Here is a 16,322-nt window from a genome sequence, read left to right on the forward strand (position 1 = left end):
GGAAGACAAATGCATCCCAAGTGACATATCCTGACTAGGTTGGCACCTCTATAATTCAGTGATTGAGAATTTTTCAGTGGTCACATACTTCTTTTTCACCAGTTTCAAAGACTTATAAGTTGACGCACTATAGCTGAAGCACACTATAAAAACCCCTTGAAACATAATGTTCAAAACTCAAACTATCTCCGAAAGAAACAAGATCTCTCCAAAAATGTTAAAATTTGCTAGTGCTACTTTATCAATAGTGGCATTACTGTTGGTTTATTCATTTTACGTAGTTGATGTTGTTTCGTTTAATTCATCTTCCAACCATTCTTCTTCTTCTTTAACTCGCAAAAAAAAGTTACAGGTAGTAGTGGAAAAAGAAGTAGAATCTCTCTTGAATTGGAAATCCACTCTTAACCGATCTCACTCTTTCCTCCATTCTTGGAAAAGAAGTTCTACTGCGAGGACAACAAGTCCATGTAAATGGTACGGAATCACTTGTAACAGCCAGGGAAGCGTCGCGGAACTGAAACTAAATGGTTTGGGCTTACACGGTACACTGCATAGTTTGAACTTTACATCTTTTGCCAACGTTGTTAGTCTTAACCTGGGCAACAACACACTCGTCGGATCCATCCCCTTTCAGATAAGTTACCTTTCGAAACTGGCCTACCTTGATCTTTCTTACAATAACTTTTCTGGATATATTCCACCAGAAATAGGCTTCCTTACAAATTTGAATGGGTTATATATTGGTCATAATCAAATTGTTGGGTCAATCCCTACTTCTTTGTGTAACTTGAGCAGCCTAACTACTTTACTCTTGTATGAAAATCAGCTTTCTGGTGTAATTCCTCGCGAAATCGGAAGATTAAATTCTCTTATTCGTCTTGAATGGGATTCAAACAATCTCATTGGTGCAATCCCAAATTCTTTATGTAATCTGACCAACTTAGAGTTTTTATATCTTTCCAAAAATCAACTTTCCGGTACCATTCCACAAGAAATCGGAAGGCTAAGGTCTCTTATTCATCTTGAATGGTTTTCAAACAATCTCATTGGTCCTATCCCAACTTCTTTATGCAATCTGGCTAACTTAGAGAATTTATACCTTTCCGATAATCAGCTTTCCAGTACCATTCCACAAGAAATCGGGAGGCTAACGTCTCTTATTGACTTCCAGTTGACAAGCAACAATTTTACTGGTTCAATCCCTACTTCATTATGTAATCTGAGCAACTTAAACTTTTTATACCTTTCAGATAATCAATTTTCCGGTACCATTCCTCGAGAAATTGGAAGGCTCACGTCTCTTACTGAATTAGGATTGGCAACAAACAATTTCACCGGTCGCATACCTACTTCATTATGTAATCTGAGCTACCTAAACAGTCTCTACCTTTTTGAAAATAAATTTTCTGGCACCATTCCTCAAGAACTCGGAAGGCTGACGTCTCTTGAGATCATTATATTGTACACAAACAATCTCGTTGGTCCAATCCCTACTTCCTTATGTAATTTGAGCAACCTAAACATTTTATACCTTAATCGAAATCAACTCTCTGGTACCATTCCCCAAGATATTGGGAGGCTAGGGTCTCTTACAGAACTTATATTGACCACCAACAATCTCATTGGCCATATCCCAAATTCTTTATGTAATCTGAGCAACTTAAGGACACTTTTCCTCATTGAAAATAAACTTTCAGGTCCAATTCCTCGAGATATCGGAAGGCTAAGTTCTCTTATTGATTTACAACTCTCAACAAACAATCTTACCGGTCCAATACCTATTTCTCTTTACAAATTGATCAACTTAAAAATTCTGCGTATTTATGAAAATCAACTTTCTGGTACCATTCATGAAGAAATCGGAAACATGATGTCTCTATCTGACCTTGAGTTGGCCGTAAACTATCTAGTTGGTCCAATCCCTGCTTCTATATGTAATCTGAGCAACTTAACCATTTATATCTTTTTCAAAATCAACTTTCTGGTATCATCCCAAAAGAAATAGGAAGGCTACGTTCCCTTGCGGACTTGGCTCTTCAAAGAAACAATTTCGTTGCTCCAATCCCTACTTCTTTATGTAATTCAACATTTGGAACGTTACCCTCCTTGCAATATCTTGACATGTCAAATAATAAGCTTACCGGGTCAATACCCAGACATTTCGGAGAGTGTTCAAAGTTACTTTCATTGAACTTGAGAAGAAACGGTTTCAGTGGACAGATTCCACCTCAGATCGGAAACTTGAATTCAATACAATATAAATTGGATCTCAGTCAAAATGAGCTTGCAGGTGAAATACCATCGGATCTCGGAAAATTAAATAAATTGGTAGAGCTAAATCTATCCCGCAACAAGCTTTCGGGTTCAGTTCCGAACTCTTTCAATGAAATGCTTAGCTTGACCATTGTTGATATTTCATATAACGAATTGATTGGTCCTATTCCAAATATCAAGGCTTTCAAGGATGCTCCATTTGATGCATTGAGGAATAATAGAGGTTTATGTGGTAATCACTCCGGAGGTATGAGATCTTGTAATTCCTCGAGTACAAATAGAAGAAAAGAGATCAAATCTGATAAACTCGCGGTCATGAAAATTCTAGTTCCCTTGTTTGGTTCATTGTTTATTTTGTTCCTAGTACTTGCCGTTGTTTTTTGCTTCCGGAAAAGATTCAGTAGAAATGTCGAACACCCAGACCAAACTAAATCAACCATTAATACTGGGAAAAATTTATTCTCGATATGGAATTATGATGGGAAACTAGTGTTTGAAGATATACTTGAAGCAACAGAGAATTTTGATACCAAATATTGCATTGGAACAGGAGGGTATGGGAGTGTTTACAAAGCAGTGTTATCGACACGCCAAGTTGTTGCTGTGAAGAAACTTCACTTTCCAGATGAAGATTCTGAAATGGTTGATCTCAAGTCTTTTGAAAGTGAAGTGCATGCCTTGACAGAAACTCGTCACCGGAACATAGTTAAACTTTTTGGTTTTTGTTCTAATACCGAAAGACGAATCTCATTCTTGGTGTATGAGTTCATAGAGAGGGGAAGCTTGAAACATGTATTATCTGATGGAGAAAGAGCAGCGGAGTTTGGTTGGAGAAAGAGGATAAGATTCATCAAGGGAACGTCTGATGCAATTGCTTACATGCACCATGACTGCATACCGGCCATAGTTCACAGGGACATATCCAGCAACAACATTTTATTGGATTCAGATTATGAAGCACGTATTTCCGACTTTGGTACTGCGAGGATTTTGAAGCAAGATTCATCCAATTGGACTTCACTTGCTGGAACATATGGATATGTTTCTCCAGGTACATAATAGAAAATTTTGTTTGTCTTTGGTGTCAACTAACATTCTGTATACTTTTACTGCCAGGTCTCTTGTTCCCTATTACTAACCACTAGCACCGCGACAGAGCTTGCCTACACAATGCAGGTAACAGAGAAATGTGATGTTTATAGCTTTGGGGTGATCATGTTAGAAGTACTAATGGGGAGTCATCCATCTGAAGTCATCGCATTACTCTCTCCTGCTCTCCTTCCACTGTCGTCATCCTCCTCGACTTCAAGTAATGCAGGGGAAAACATAAGGTTGAAAGACATCTTGGACAAGTGCATTGAAGCGCCATCGGATTTAGCAAAAAAGCAAACAATGCATTATTCGAAGGTAGGATTTTCATGCTTACGTGGTGATCCACGTACCCGGCCAACTATGCAAGAAGTATCGGTATAATTATCATTATCAGCTCAGAGTATGCCGTCTATCGGGAAGCCCTTTGAAACCATTACATTGGGTGAACTAGTTATGGATTCACGAGAATGATGTGTGACCAAATACTAATTATATATAGTCTATCCGATGGGACCGGTTATCATCGGTTTTATAATCAGTTAACTAATCACAATTAAAAGAACACCCACCTTATTTTCATTTGAGGACCGCATACAAGTAAACAAGAAATTGTATATAGGGTTAAAATTGATTCTTCACATTCCAATCAAGTACCAACCGAATCTTACTTAGCTATAGGTTTATCCAAGAACCAAACAAATATATATGAACTATCAAAAACAAATACTATCCAAGAAAAATCCCCTTCGTCTTTCTTTCTCTCATCTTCATTCTTCTTCTCTCGAAGAAAAAATCTTAGCCTCCGTTAATTTCTTATTCAGTTTTGGTTTTTTTTGGACCAGATCTGAGCAAGATTTTTTTTTTGTTTTTAAGTTTTAATCGAATAAAAGTAGTTTTCTTTTGTTTTTGATGTCATTTAACATACTTCTTTGCTATTTTGGAGCAATTTTTCTTTGCTATTTGGGGCGAATTAAGATAGGTTCTACCAAAGTCATACTCCATTGGTCATCCAAAAGATATTCAAAGAATAGCAAGACCAATTATGATTTCCCTATTCGATTATGAAACAAGTTCATACATCTACTTCCTTAAAACTCACGTAAAGATACATAATTTTCTAGGATGAAATCATACCTATATAATGCACACATAATCAAATAATACATAAAATAAATTATGTCAATGTCGTACTTACGAAGTTCCAAAAGATAAGTGTTCATACTTCGTAATATGTTTTCCTTGACACTTTGATCATACTATTATGATCAGTCACATCACTAGAGTATTATATACAATACATACAAGTTCACATGTTATATATGTTTTCTATATAGCACGACTTGAAAGATACGTTAGGAACGAAAACAAGATCAAGTCAATATTACTAACCTCAAGTGGAAGGTTGTCGTCGTCGTTGTAGTCGTTACTTCTTCACATTCTTCAGGTCTTCGGAGTAATACTTGTACGTCTCAACATTCCTAGACTTTCTAGTCTAACCTAAACGAAGTTGAATCTAGTATTTAATCAATCGAATCTAAATGAGATTTGATACTAAAATATGACAACCAAACTTGACATACCAACGCTTGGTGAGTTAACCCGAGATATGCTCTAACAGAATCAGTGAAAGATATTCGTCAGAGATATTATTACCAGATTCGTAGACAACGTATTTAATGGGATGTATAGAAGTCAAATCATCAGTTAGTAAACCTAGCAGAATAGTTAGTGAAAATAAGAGTTACGAAGTGATAGTAGCGAAGTAGACAAGAAATATAGTGAAGAAGATAGATCATCAAGATTGACGAAGCGAAGAAGAACAATAAATTATTGGACACGAAGTAAGATAACTTCACATACATACCGTCGGGGTTTTCGCCGAAGTAAGACAACTGTACATACATATCGCCGAAGTAAGACAACTGTACATACATATCGCCGAAGTATGAAATAGTTTAATGACAAACCTATGAGTAGCGAAGTAAAACTAAAGTCATGTGAATTGTGTGAATACCAGCGAAGTAGATGATAAGCTGTACTCCACTACTACAAACGTCTATATAAGGAGCATCAAGACAATGTAAAAGGGGTTCAGTAAGTTGTATCCAGAGAGAGTTATATTGTGAGAGACATTCTTGAGAGTTAATGATTATGGTTTGATTGTAAATTTAAAAGAAATCTTACTTCTATATAATTAAACATTCTCTCTATTTTCAATATTATGGCTTGATTCATTATCTAGTTAGTTCATTTGGGCGTGTTGTAGGTTTTCCTGCAGTTGCACTGAGACTCCCATCATCAGCAGGAACGGTAATACTTTCTTATTATCAAAATTAAATCTGCTTATGCCAGTCATCGCATACACTTGGTTTTACTCCGGATGAATTGTAAGCCATCCATTTTCTTCATAATCCTATCTGACAACAAACCATCCAAGTACGTAAAATGATGAATTTATTCATCTCTAGTTGTTCATCTATGTGATTGTCTATAAAAATTTCTTCCCCGATAATATTATTGGATAAATTATGTTTTAACTCGCAAACTCTTCTTCTGCAATATCAATTTCCGAATTAGGCACAAAGCCAAAGTAGCATCAACCATATTGGTGGCAGATGGCGCAGAAGTAGGTCTAGATACCATATTATGTTCAACATTGGAGATGCCCTACTGGGATTCCAGAAATTTGTTCCATCATTTCTTTTGAGTTTTGACCTTAAAAAATTGTTTGTATAAGGATTTCTTTGCTGGGTAGATGACCTATAGGGAATAGTGTCCTACAAAGTTGAATTTTCAATAATGACACCTTCACCAACACCCCTGGCGTCATTAGGTTTCCAAGCTTTCTGCAAACTTGAACAATCGGCTTCTGCAGTATTTATTGGATTATTATGGTTATTCCATCTCAATAGAAGGTGAGAATTTCATCTTTATATAGAATTTTAGACTCTCATCTAAAATAAATAAATCTCCTTTGGTGAATCCTACATAGTAGGAAGGATGGCTAACTAAATACGAAGGTTTTATCAAAGGCCTTCACTGGACTTCCGAAATGAAAAACCGGGCCATTTCTTATGACTGTCAATTTGCATTCTAGTGAAGACCTTCACTAGAACTCATATATTCGATCAAAAAATAAATGTTACTCGGATACCATCTGGTGAAAACATGAGCTGGATCAAAAAATCATCAGGAAAAAACCAATATCCAACTAAGAGCTTCTGCAGTTGTCATGTGGTTAACGCATTGTGGGAAGACATCTTTTATCCTATATTTTAACTGTGCTCCCTAAATATATGGAATAAAAAAAATCTTTCTCCAACCCACTTATATATATATATTAATTAATATAACGATTATCCATTACTATGTCGCGGGTAAAGTAACCATTATTTTGGCGACATAATAAATTTGGTAAACAAAATTCACTCCAAAAACTAGGTTAGGTTATGAGTTATCTTGATTTGCTTATAAATAGATGAGAATATGCAAGCCCTATATCATCTCTTCTTCTTTATTCAAACGCTTATACAAAATTATTATATGGAGATAAATTTGGTGAGGTTCAATCTTCTCTTTTTCTGTCGTTCTTTTAATTATCATCCATTTCTACCTTGGATGAGATGTAATCAACCTATATTGATTAAAGTTTTGTTACGTATTCAAAGTAACAAGATTGTACATCTAACCATTTGAATATATTTTTCAAAATATTTTTAGTTTTAGTGTTTCCTGGTTGATTTTTGTGTTCTCTCGAGGAAAAACTCATTAAAATCTAATATTAGGGATTATATCATGATTTAAAGTAATCATATGGTTAATAACTAATAAAGCATGGTTATTTGGTTGATATATTGGTTGTTTGTATGCCGGGGTTTGTCTATATTATGCATGAATTTATATTTCAGTTGTTGGTGAAGTATGTCAGACCCTATATTAATAGAGTGTCAACAAGCAAACAAGGAAAATGAAAATGTTCATGTTCCCACAACTTCTCCCGATCCAGTTGATCTATTATCATCATTCCATCCAACAACAACCAATCCAGCCAAACATGTTCGCTGATGTAGTTTTTCAATGGTAAGTAGAGTATCGTTCAAACTCGGACTTGTGAAGAATAATTTTAGACTTATAATAAAAATAGAGAATATATATACAAAAGATTGTCAAAGTATCGAGAGGTACTGAGACTCAGGATTCCACCAAATTCCATTCATGTGATTCAAATAATAATTCCAATCAATTATAGCTCAAATATTAAAAAAATGGACTCTTATTCTTTGCCAGAAGTAGATTTTTGAAAATAAATGACTGTAAATCACAAGCATCATGTATCAAAAATACATAGACCAAGCATACATCATCAAACGAAATCGCACCCAATCAATGAAAATCATAAATCAAATAAATGCAAATAGTCATAAAAGAATTATTAGAATTACCAAATGCGTGAAATATGGCTTCCTCCGTCGTCTCAATGTTGGGGTTTAGCTCATCATGTTAATCACTTGCTCAAAATACATGTTTGTTGCTCAAAAGTTGATTAAAAGGATGAAAATGTGTAAAACAGCGAATGTACGACCCACACAAAGCATCACAAAGAAACGCTATAAGTGTAGTACTGCTGTCACTGTAGTAGTACGACCCTCACCCTGTTGTGGAACAACGGTTTTGGGTTGTCTGTTCTTCGTGTTCTTCATGTTCTTCAAAAGCAGCAGCAGAAACCGAGTTTGGGAAAACTCGAATTTCTTCCTCTCTCGCTCTCCTCAGGCCCCCAAACTCCCGAAATCCTTCTTGTGAACTCCCAGCAGCTCTTATATACACCTGAGGACCAATAAAATATGCGGTAAATCTTTTGTTTCTTATCTTCTTTTCTTCGCTGCCAAGTTGCGAATAATCCTCTCCAAGTTTTCTTCCAACCCAACTTCTCTGTTTTATTCAATGAACCGAATCTCAGAGAATATATCATGCCTTATTTTCTCTTCGTACTTGTCATATATATATCCAACAGTTCACGGGAATATGTCTTTCCCTGTTTAACTAAATCTCGTAAAATACTTACTTTTCCTTTATTCTCACGCGTCTTCTGATTTGGTTAAAACTCTTCACACGTACCTTCCTTATTGGATAGAATCTAATCCTGGCAGATTATCTCCTCTCCCTGCTGCACGCTATTCCCATAAACAACCTAAAAAAAACCCGAGTCTCTCTCACTACCCTGTTTTGTCGAGGAATCATTGAACTCGTATGTTTATTCGAAACTAAACAACCTGCATTCCTTGTATAATCTTAACAGGTCCAAACAAAGCTGAACCGACGAACAAATCCGAGAAGAACTCCATGAAACTCAACAGAAAACCCGTAGCTTTATCTCCTCTGTTTTCACGAGAACCAGCCTCAAACTTTCCATTTTCTACGTTTCTAAAATAGTTACCATCCCTTTTTAATAGTAACAGCAAGATATGAATCCAATCCAGCGACAAAATCCAAGCAAAACTCGCCCAGAACAAATTCATATAATCACGCAGGTCTGTATTTGTTTCCACCCAAAACGATATTTGCAAGGGGGAAGAAAGTGACCTCCCCTATCCAGTTCCGGTGTCCCTTTAGCACATGCTCTGGTGGGTACAAATAGTGATTTCCGGGTGTAAACATTAATTTCCCCGGATGCCTTTACCAACTCCTCTAGGTGCCTTTAACGCATTTCGGGATGTCTCCAGTATTTTCTCACAAGGGTGCAAACATCACTTTTTGAGCCAATTTCACCGCAAAAGCTTATATTCTCCAAAAACACCTACAAAAGCATAAAATAAACAAACAAGTACAAAATCGAGCACTAACAATATATACATTGAGACCAAAATAGATACATAAATGCGTCTATCATTCGCCCCACCACAACTTCATGTATAATACCTGTTGGAATTATAAGATTTAATTCCTTAATCATTTTGAATAGAAATTAGGTGAATGGACAAAGCCAATGGTTTCGCAACGGTTTATTATTTGGCTTCAAATACTAACCACAATAACAGTTCCTAAACTATCAATTGTGTCTCTCCGGAAGAGGTTTGAGTTTGTTAAAGGACCAAACATGGTGTCTCTTTGGAACAGACTCTTGTCCCTATTTTCAGACGGCACTTCTCTTCTAAATCCTCCAAAAATTCCCTTGTTGTTCAAAATAAGTTTTTTTTTTAACTCCATTTTTTGTTTGAGTTTTGAGTGTTAAAAGAGATTACATAAATGCACAATTTAGTTTGATATCTCTTGATTGATTGAAGTAATGCATCAACCAAGAAGGAGATTGTCGTATCCGAGGAGACGAACTTCAATTATACTTACGGCATCATTGTGGGGGCGTAATCGTTCTAAGCACATAGAGAATTTTTCTAGCCCCAATCCACTGTTTGCTATTTCTTTCTCTTATTATCCCTGTCTTATGAATTCTAATTAATATTTGCGATTGAATACTTGAATTTCTCTGTAAATTGTGTTTGCTTTGCTTTGCATTCATTATAGTATATATGCAGTTCAGTATTGTTTAGAATACACCGTCGATAATTGTGGGATACTTTTGTTGTGAAAGGTGCAATAACAATCACTGCACAATTTTGTGTTTGTTATCCTGCCATTGTCAAATAGTTGCAAGTCCAAATTTCCTGGTACCTGCAATTTTGGTGTTTCTTACATGAACATATCTATTGTATTAGTCATACTTAGCTTATTTTCCAACAATCTTAAAACGATTATTCTTTGTTATGAAATGTACTAAGTTAATCATATACAATTTGTGATTATAGAGAAAGAAGAGAATAATGGCATCGTACGATGACTGCAATGAACTTAAGGAGAAGCACATAAAGCCCACTAAATTAAACTTCTGACATGGACAATTATTGCGAAAAAGGTATGTGAAAGTTTTAAAAATATTCCTTTTGAATTTCACAAATTTGAGATCATTATAGTGAATTTAGTAAAAAATTAAGTTTTGAACATCAGTTAGATATTTGGGTCAATCCTTTTACCTGTAGATATAGCTGGTACATCTCGAGAACCCTGTTCATAGAACAGTGGATTCTCATCCACCTCCCGAATGGGGACTAAAAATCTGATGTAGTATATAGTCGTGGGGTTGGCGGGCTGGGCTGACCGAGGGGTCGGTCCAGCTGATTGGACTCACCCTGAGGTTGGGCCCAGCTTTTCCTTGATAAAAATGAAAAAACTCGTTAGTGGCGACACTTCACAAAGGCATGTTCGTCATGTGGAGCGTGAATGCAAAGTGACCTACCACAATTATTTTATTAGAGTGATAATTATCACTTAAATCACAATTATAAGATAGACACTAACTTACGCACATTGCGTACTCTGACCATCTTCTTCTTCCCCACTACCGTTATATCGTACCGGTACCTAATTTTACACAGTCTAGTCTCTCTCTTCTCTTTTCATCACCGTTTTTATTGATTTCATAGAAAAAAATAAAAATCAATCACAATCAAATTGAATCAGAATCATGGTAGAAGCAACAAAGAAAAAGAAGATCATCATTGATACTGATCCAGGAATCGGTAAGTTTTTCCTTCAACAATCTCATTTCATTCTCTTTTTTGTCTCTCTATATATATATATATCAATCTCAATCTATATGATTAACCCATTAATACCCAAATTAATCAACAACCCAAGTTTAGTTTCACCATTAAAACACAATCTAAACCTGAAAGATCATTGATTTCCTGTTCATTTCTCTTTAATTTTGTTAACATCTTGTAAAGTCAACATCTATTGACCAGATTCTTGTGTACAATTTTTTATTTTATTTTTTCAATTTGATTAAGTTTTGTATGTATAGATGATGCAATGGCAATATTTGTTGCCTTAAATTCACCGGAAGTGGAAGTGATTGGACTGACTACGATATTTGGGAATGTTTATACTACTCTTGCTACAAGGAATGCTTTGCATTTGGTAAGTCTTAAAGGAATCTCAATGTTGCAATACACACATACTTACTCTTTATTCCAATGAATTACATACAAAACATACGATTCGAGCATTCGAATCACTATTTCAGCTCTTTAGACTAGTTGTAGAGGGCGTCTTGAATTTGACTTAGAATTCTTGCATGAGTCAGATTCAGGTGGTATTCACCTTTTCTTTAAGGCATATGATTGTAATTCACATTGATGCTGCTTAATTGCTGGTTGTTCGAGTCAGCTAAGTCTCAATGTTTAGCTAATTTTGAGGTGAAAGATTGCAGAGAGTTCAATGCAAATGTAGATAATTTTTAACTACATAAGCTTAGAAATCGTGCGTGGTCTAAGGTTTCATTTTGAACAAGTTAGATTTAAATGGCAACGGAATTAAAGCAGACATTGACTAATTAGAATAGATGCCTAAGAAAACAAACACCTTGTATGTCGATAATATTGGATCGTCCATCTGTATTGGCAGACATAGTTTTTCCTCGGATGAACTTGTTTTCTTTTCTAAAGATGTCAGTCTTACAGTTTTTATTTGTCTCCTTATAGTTGGAAATTGCAGGACGGACAGATATTCCAGTGGTCGAGGGGTCACATACTACATTTACTGTAAGTATTTATCTGATGGCAATGTTTTTTGTTGTTTTACTTGTAACTTCAGTCAGTTTCTTCCTTAATCTAATCTGCCAGAAATATCTTGATTCTAAATTATGGTAACATGTGGCTGAGAAATTCCATTCAGTAACTATCTAAGTGTAATTGATTTCGTAACACAGTACATACACGCACACTGGGATTGTGTTTGACTGGTTTATTGGTTTGACATATTATGGGTTTTTCGTCATGGCTGAATCGTTTCCTCTGCTTTGTTTATAGAAAGGTACAAAGCTTCGTGTTGCTGATTTTGTTCATGGTACTGATGGCCTCGGGAACCAAAACTTCCCTCCACCTTTAGGAAAGGCGATTGAACAATCAGCTGTCAATTATCTCGTCGAACAAGCAAATCGGTACCCTGGAGAGGTTACCGTGGTTGCACTTGGACCACTTACAAATATTGCCTTGGTGAGTTAGCATATATTTAACCATTGATTCTTCTTAGGCGATTTGTTTATGATATTTCCTAATTTGATATCCATGTCGGTACAGGCTATTGAGCTAGATCCCGAATTTGCAAAAAAGATAGGACAAATTGTTCTTCTTGGCGGTGCTTTTTTTGTGAATGGGAACGTGAATCCTTCCTCTGAGGCTAATGTATGTAGCTCGATATCTTTTGCAGCTTTATATCATATGGACACAGAGTCCAGTACACGGTAGTTTGTTGTAAATAGATGTTCAAAAATAAAAGAATAAAAATCTAGGAAAAGTTAAATCTCTCGATTTTCTATCAATCTTCTTACCAGCCCAGATTATTCATAGGTAAAAAAGAGTTTTCTATTCATAGAGCTGTGGTTTGTTTCCGTAGTAACACTGATTTGTGTCTGAAATATGCAAGTCCTTGACTTATAACCTGTTTTTGCTGCCACCTTCAAAACCAGCACTATTCTCTCTTTGTATTCTCAAATTCTTTTTTTTTTTCTGTTTCTGAACTGTGATGACATGACCAGATCTTTGGTGATCCAGATGCTGCTGATATTGTATTCACTAGTGGAGCTGACGTTGTAGCTATAGGATTAAATGTTACTCATCAAGTTATTATGTCCGGTATGGTTCTCACAATCTTTTATGCTCATTGAGTTTTTGGTATGTTGTAATTTCTCTTACCTGTCTTGATCCCATGTTCTGACAATTTGGCCCAAAAATAAAATAAAAACCGTGACTGTAAAGATCCATTGAATTCCTTGTCATTAATGTACTGTTAAGAATATGTGCAAAAGCTCCCTTCACGCTAGTGTCCTGGACGTTCACTTTTTTGTTTCTTTCGCATGAATTTCATTGCTATATTCTCCTTTCTATTACAGATGATGACCGAGACAAGCTTGTACAATCCAATGGGAAATTTGCGCAATACATAAGCAAGATCTTAGATATCTATTACTCCTATCACCACGAGTCATATAACACAAAAGGTTGTTTGGTAAATAGGGCTCCATCAACGAAATAGACTAGTACATTCATCTTTTCGATGTGATATTAAATTTCTTGGCACTACATACAGGTGTATACCTTCACGATCCAGCAACTATTATTGCGGCCGTGGATCCTTCATTGTTTACTTACACTGAGGGGGTCGTTAGAGTTCAGACAAGCGGTATAACGAGGGGTGCCACAGTTTTCTATAACACTGTCAAAAGGTAAAGACTGCTTCTCTCTTATCAATCTACGAACACATAAATATTTTACTTTTAGAAATTTTTTTTTCATTTGGTCAATAAATTATGCATTTTAACCTCAAATCATGGTTGACACCACCCAGCAAATAATGAAGCTGAGTGCGCCCATTTTAACTCTTTAGCAGTTTACGTAATACGAAATTCTTGTAAAGGTGAACTGAAATCATATGTTGAATGTCTTGTTTGCTACTCACTAATAATATCCATATGAACCAGGTTTATGGAAGAGACGGAGTGGTCAGGTAAGCCAACAGTTAAGGTGGCTGTTACTGTTGATGGTCCCGCAGTGCTTAAGCTGGTCATGGATCGCCTAATTAACTCCTAGCTTGTGATTCACAAAGGACAACAACCAACAGCAACGTGGTTGGGCTGGCTGATCACTGATGTTTCTCTCTATTGCAATTGTCATTGCGTTCGTCTTTTATATTGTTTTCAAGTTGGGTTGTGAATTTAACTTGACAATTCCACTTAAAAATAAAAATAGGCATTTACCATTTTTTTTTCTTCATTTGTGCACGTGCTGTCAAACCTCACTGCGGCCTAAGGAGTCGAATGAGCCGAATTTAATAAGAAGAGTGAATTTTTCCCAGTTAAACCGAAACTAAAGATAGTTCAAGAGAAATTCCATGTTGCATAGTTCATAATCCATTACAAGTGTAGATATGATGTATAATCATTTCCATGAGATGAATTGTTTGTTTGCACAAGGAACATTGATTGTTGAAATTTTGAACCAAGAAATAAAGACCACCAATAATAGATCCTAACCAATAATTGATAAGGGACATTGATATTTGAATCACCTACAGTATATAACCGATTCACAATTTTTGAATCACATTGTATATTCTAAGTTCTAATGTTAATTATTTTTTATCACCTGGTGGATTTCTAGTCATAAGAAAATTTTAAGCCATGGAACTTTTTAGCTCTTTTAGGTCAAGTATAATTGTAGTCGGTTTTGTTTAGGTCAAGTATAATCGTAATCGATTTTGCTTTGTTATAATTTAATTGCATCGAAATTCAACTATTATGGTCTTCCGTATTGTTCAAATGTAGCGATATCCTTAGTTACACTTTAAAGTTGAACAGATCTGATGCGGGTTATAACTAAGCGAACACAAAAATTGAGTTTTCGTTGAGAAAACTACTTCACCGATTTTCTGCGGATACTTAGTTTCCGGAATTTTCAGTTTTATCTTTATTTTTCACTTTAACTTTTTTATTTAGCTAAAACTTTTTTTTTTCCTATTATATATCCATTTTTTTTTTGGTCTTAACACTTCTTTTATCCATAAATAATATGTTTCTGAATCAGTAGATTTTTTTTTTTTGGAAATTATAAATAAAATGAGTTCCCGTGTGATTAAGTTAAGGGACGACGATCGCCAGCCTCAGACCCATTTCGATTAGCTTCAAATAAGCTCAGATCATACAATATTTTATAAATTATAATGGTTGAGTTTGAGTCACCATACTAATTTGATCCCAGGAAAGAAATCAAACAAGGTATCACCTATCTATTGCGCACATGCTAATTCTTTAAAATTCAAAAGACAAATATGATGAAATTCTATAATCGTTATATCCACTGTTTAAAGTCTCATCTCTAGAATCACTCTTTTTGAAATCTCATAAATTTTCTCGGTGTGTTTAGAATCACTCGATTTTGAAAAGGTGTCTCCTTCCCTAGAAGGAGAAGGGATGTTAGACACCATTCAATATTGTTATCTTGCATTGAAACCAAACAGTTGCAGGATACTCTCTTGCGGGAATATGGTGTATGTGGAGAGGGTTGTAATTACCAGCGTGTCTAAGACTCCTTCTTCGAGGTATGTCATCTTGATTATGCAACTTTCAACATAGAGGTAATTTCCCTCCATCTTATGCATTTATTGGAAGTTCTGTACTTTGATGTTGTTAAACAAGAGATACCAAACTTATATAACCTGTCAGGTGGGGATTTAGTCTTATGGCAGTGCAATAAGTTCTCTCATGCTCAGGATTACTTGTTAGCTATGCCCATAGGTGGTATTGGACAGTGCATTGGAGCTCGAAAATTTTGCGTTGTTCTTTGTTATCGTCTAGGTATTCCACTATTTGCGGCGCGGAGTTTGTGTTCCTTTTGTGATAGGGGTATGCATATGTTTGGCGATTATGCTCTTCATTATGCACATGAAATATGTTAGAAGTTTCACACATGATTTAGTCCGTAATGTGTTGTTTGATATACGTTCTCGTGCTAGCATACTTTGAAAAAAAGAAGTGGATTTGGGGTTCTTATCTGCTGAAGGTGGTGATTTAAGAATCGCAGACATTCTTATCTATAATTGGGATAACGGTCGTTATGTATGTTTAGATGTAACGTGTATTTCACCTTTTACAGGTAATGAAGTTAGTAATTAATCTCATACCAGAGCAGGGCATATCTAATACTGTTTCGAGGAAACGGAACAAGTATCTTGACAAGTGTATTATACATGGTTATGAGTTAGGTACTCTTCACGACGTTGGGAGATGAGACAATGGATTTCTTGAAGAGGGTGAAGAATTTTATAAGTAGTCGTGATGTAAATGTTAAAATTAGTGATTTTCTTTCCATAGATTAGGAATTGTTATTCAAAAAGGTGTTGGTGCCTAA

At 35.6% G+C, this 16,322-nt stretch overlaps 3 protein-coding genes across 3 annotated transcripts; all 3 read left to right on the forward strand.

The window, feature by feature from the left end:
* The first annotated feature begins 203 nt into the window (after positions 1–203).
* Positions 204–3,943, forward strand: LOC113329551 (probable leucine-rich repeat receptor-like protein kinase At1g35710). The gene is made up of 2 exons (XM_026576414.1): positions 204–3,325; positions 3,431–3,943. The coding sequence occupies exon 1, from the start codon at positions 215–217 to the stop codon at positions 2,003–2,005; it is 1,791 nt and encodes a 596-aa protein (XP_026432199.1). The 5' UTR covers positions 204–214; the 3' UTR covers positions 2,006–3,325; positions 3,431–3,943.
* On the forward strand, positions 2,122–3,747 carry LOC113329726 (MDIS1-interacting receptor like kinase 2-like). Its single transcript, XM_026576566.1, has 2 exons — positions 2,122–3,325; positions 3,431–3,747. The coding sequence occupies exons 1-2, from the start codon at positions 2,122–2,124 to the stop codon at positions 3,745–3,747; spliced, it is 1,521 nt and encodes a 506-aa protein (XP_026432351.1).
* Positions 3,944–10,717: 6,774 nt separating the features above from the next.
* Positions 10,718–14,270, forward strand: LOC113329432 (probable uridine nucleosidase 2). Its single transcript, XM_026576304.1, has 9 exons — positions 10,718–10,937; positions 11,222–11,337; positions 11,901–11,960; positions 12,228–12,413; positions 12,498–12,602; positions 12,956–13,052; positions 13,310–13,417; positions 13,507–13,642; positions 13,898–14,270. The coding sequence occupies exons 1-9, from the start codon at positions 10,883–10,885 to the stop codon at positions 14,004–14,006; spliced, it is 972 nt and encodes a 323-aa protein (XP_026432089.1). The 5' UTR covers positions 10,718–10,882; the 3' UTR covers positions 14,007–14,270.
* The last annotated feature ends 2,052 nt before the right edge of the window (positions 14,271–16,322 follow it).

This window comes from Papaver somniferum, unplaced genomic scaffold (assembly GCF_003573695.1).
Source record: "Papaver somniferum cultivar HN1 unplaced genomic scaffold, ASM357369v1 unplaced-scaffold_117, whole genome shotgun sequence".
Classification (NCBI taxonomy): domain Eukaryota; kingdom Viridiplantae; phylum Streptophyta; class Magnoliopsida; order Ranunculales; family Papaveraceae; genus Papaver; species Papaver somniferum.

Bases quoted from the DNA above. Each gene is read 5' to 3' on its own strand.
- LOC113329551 (XM_026576414.1), top strand. From the start codon at position 215: ATGTTAAAATTTGCTAGTGCTACTTTATCAATAGTGGCATTACTGTTG.
- LOC113329726 (XM_026576566.1), top strand. From the start codon at position 2,122: ATGTCAAATAATAAGCTTACCGGGTCAATACCCAGACATTTCGGAGAG. The intron at 3,326-3,430 runs GTACATAATAGA...GCACCGCGACAG, and splicing joins ATATGGATATGTTTCTCCAG to AGCTTGCCTACACAATGCAG.
- LOC113329432 (XM_026576304.1), top strand. From the start codon at position 10,883: ATGGTAGAAGCAACAAAGAAAAAGAAGATCATCATTGATACTGATCCA. The intron at 12,603-12,955 runs GTATGTAGCTCG...TGACATGACCAG, and splicing joins ATCCTTCCTCTGAGGCTAAT to ATCTTTGGTGATCCAGATGC. The intron at 13,053-13,309 runs GTATGGTTCTCA...TTTCTATTACAG, and splicing joins TCATCAAGTTATTATGTCCG to ATGATGACCGAGACAAGCTT.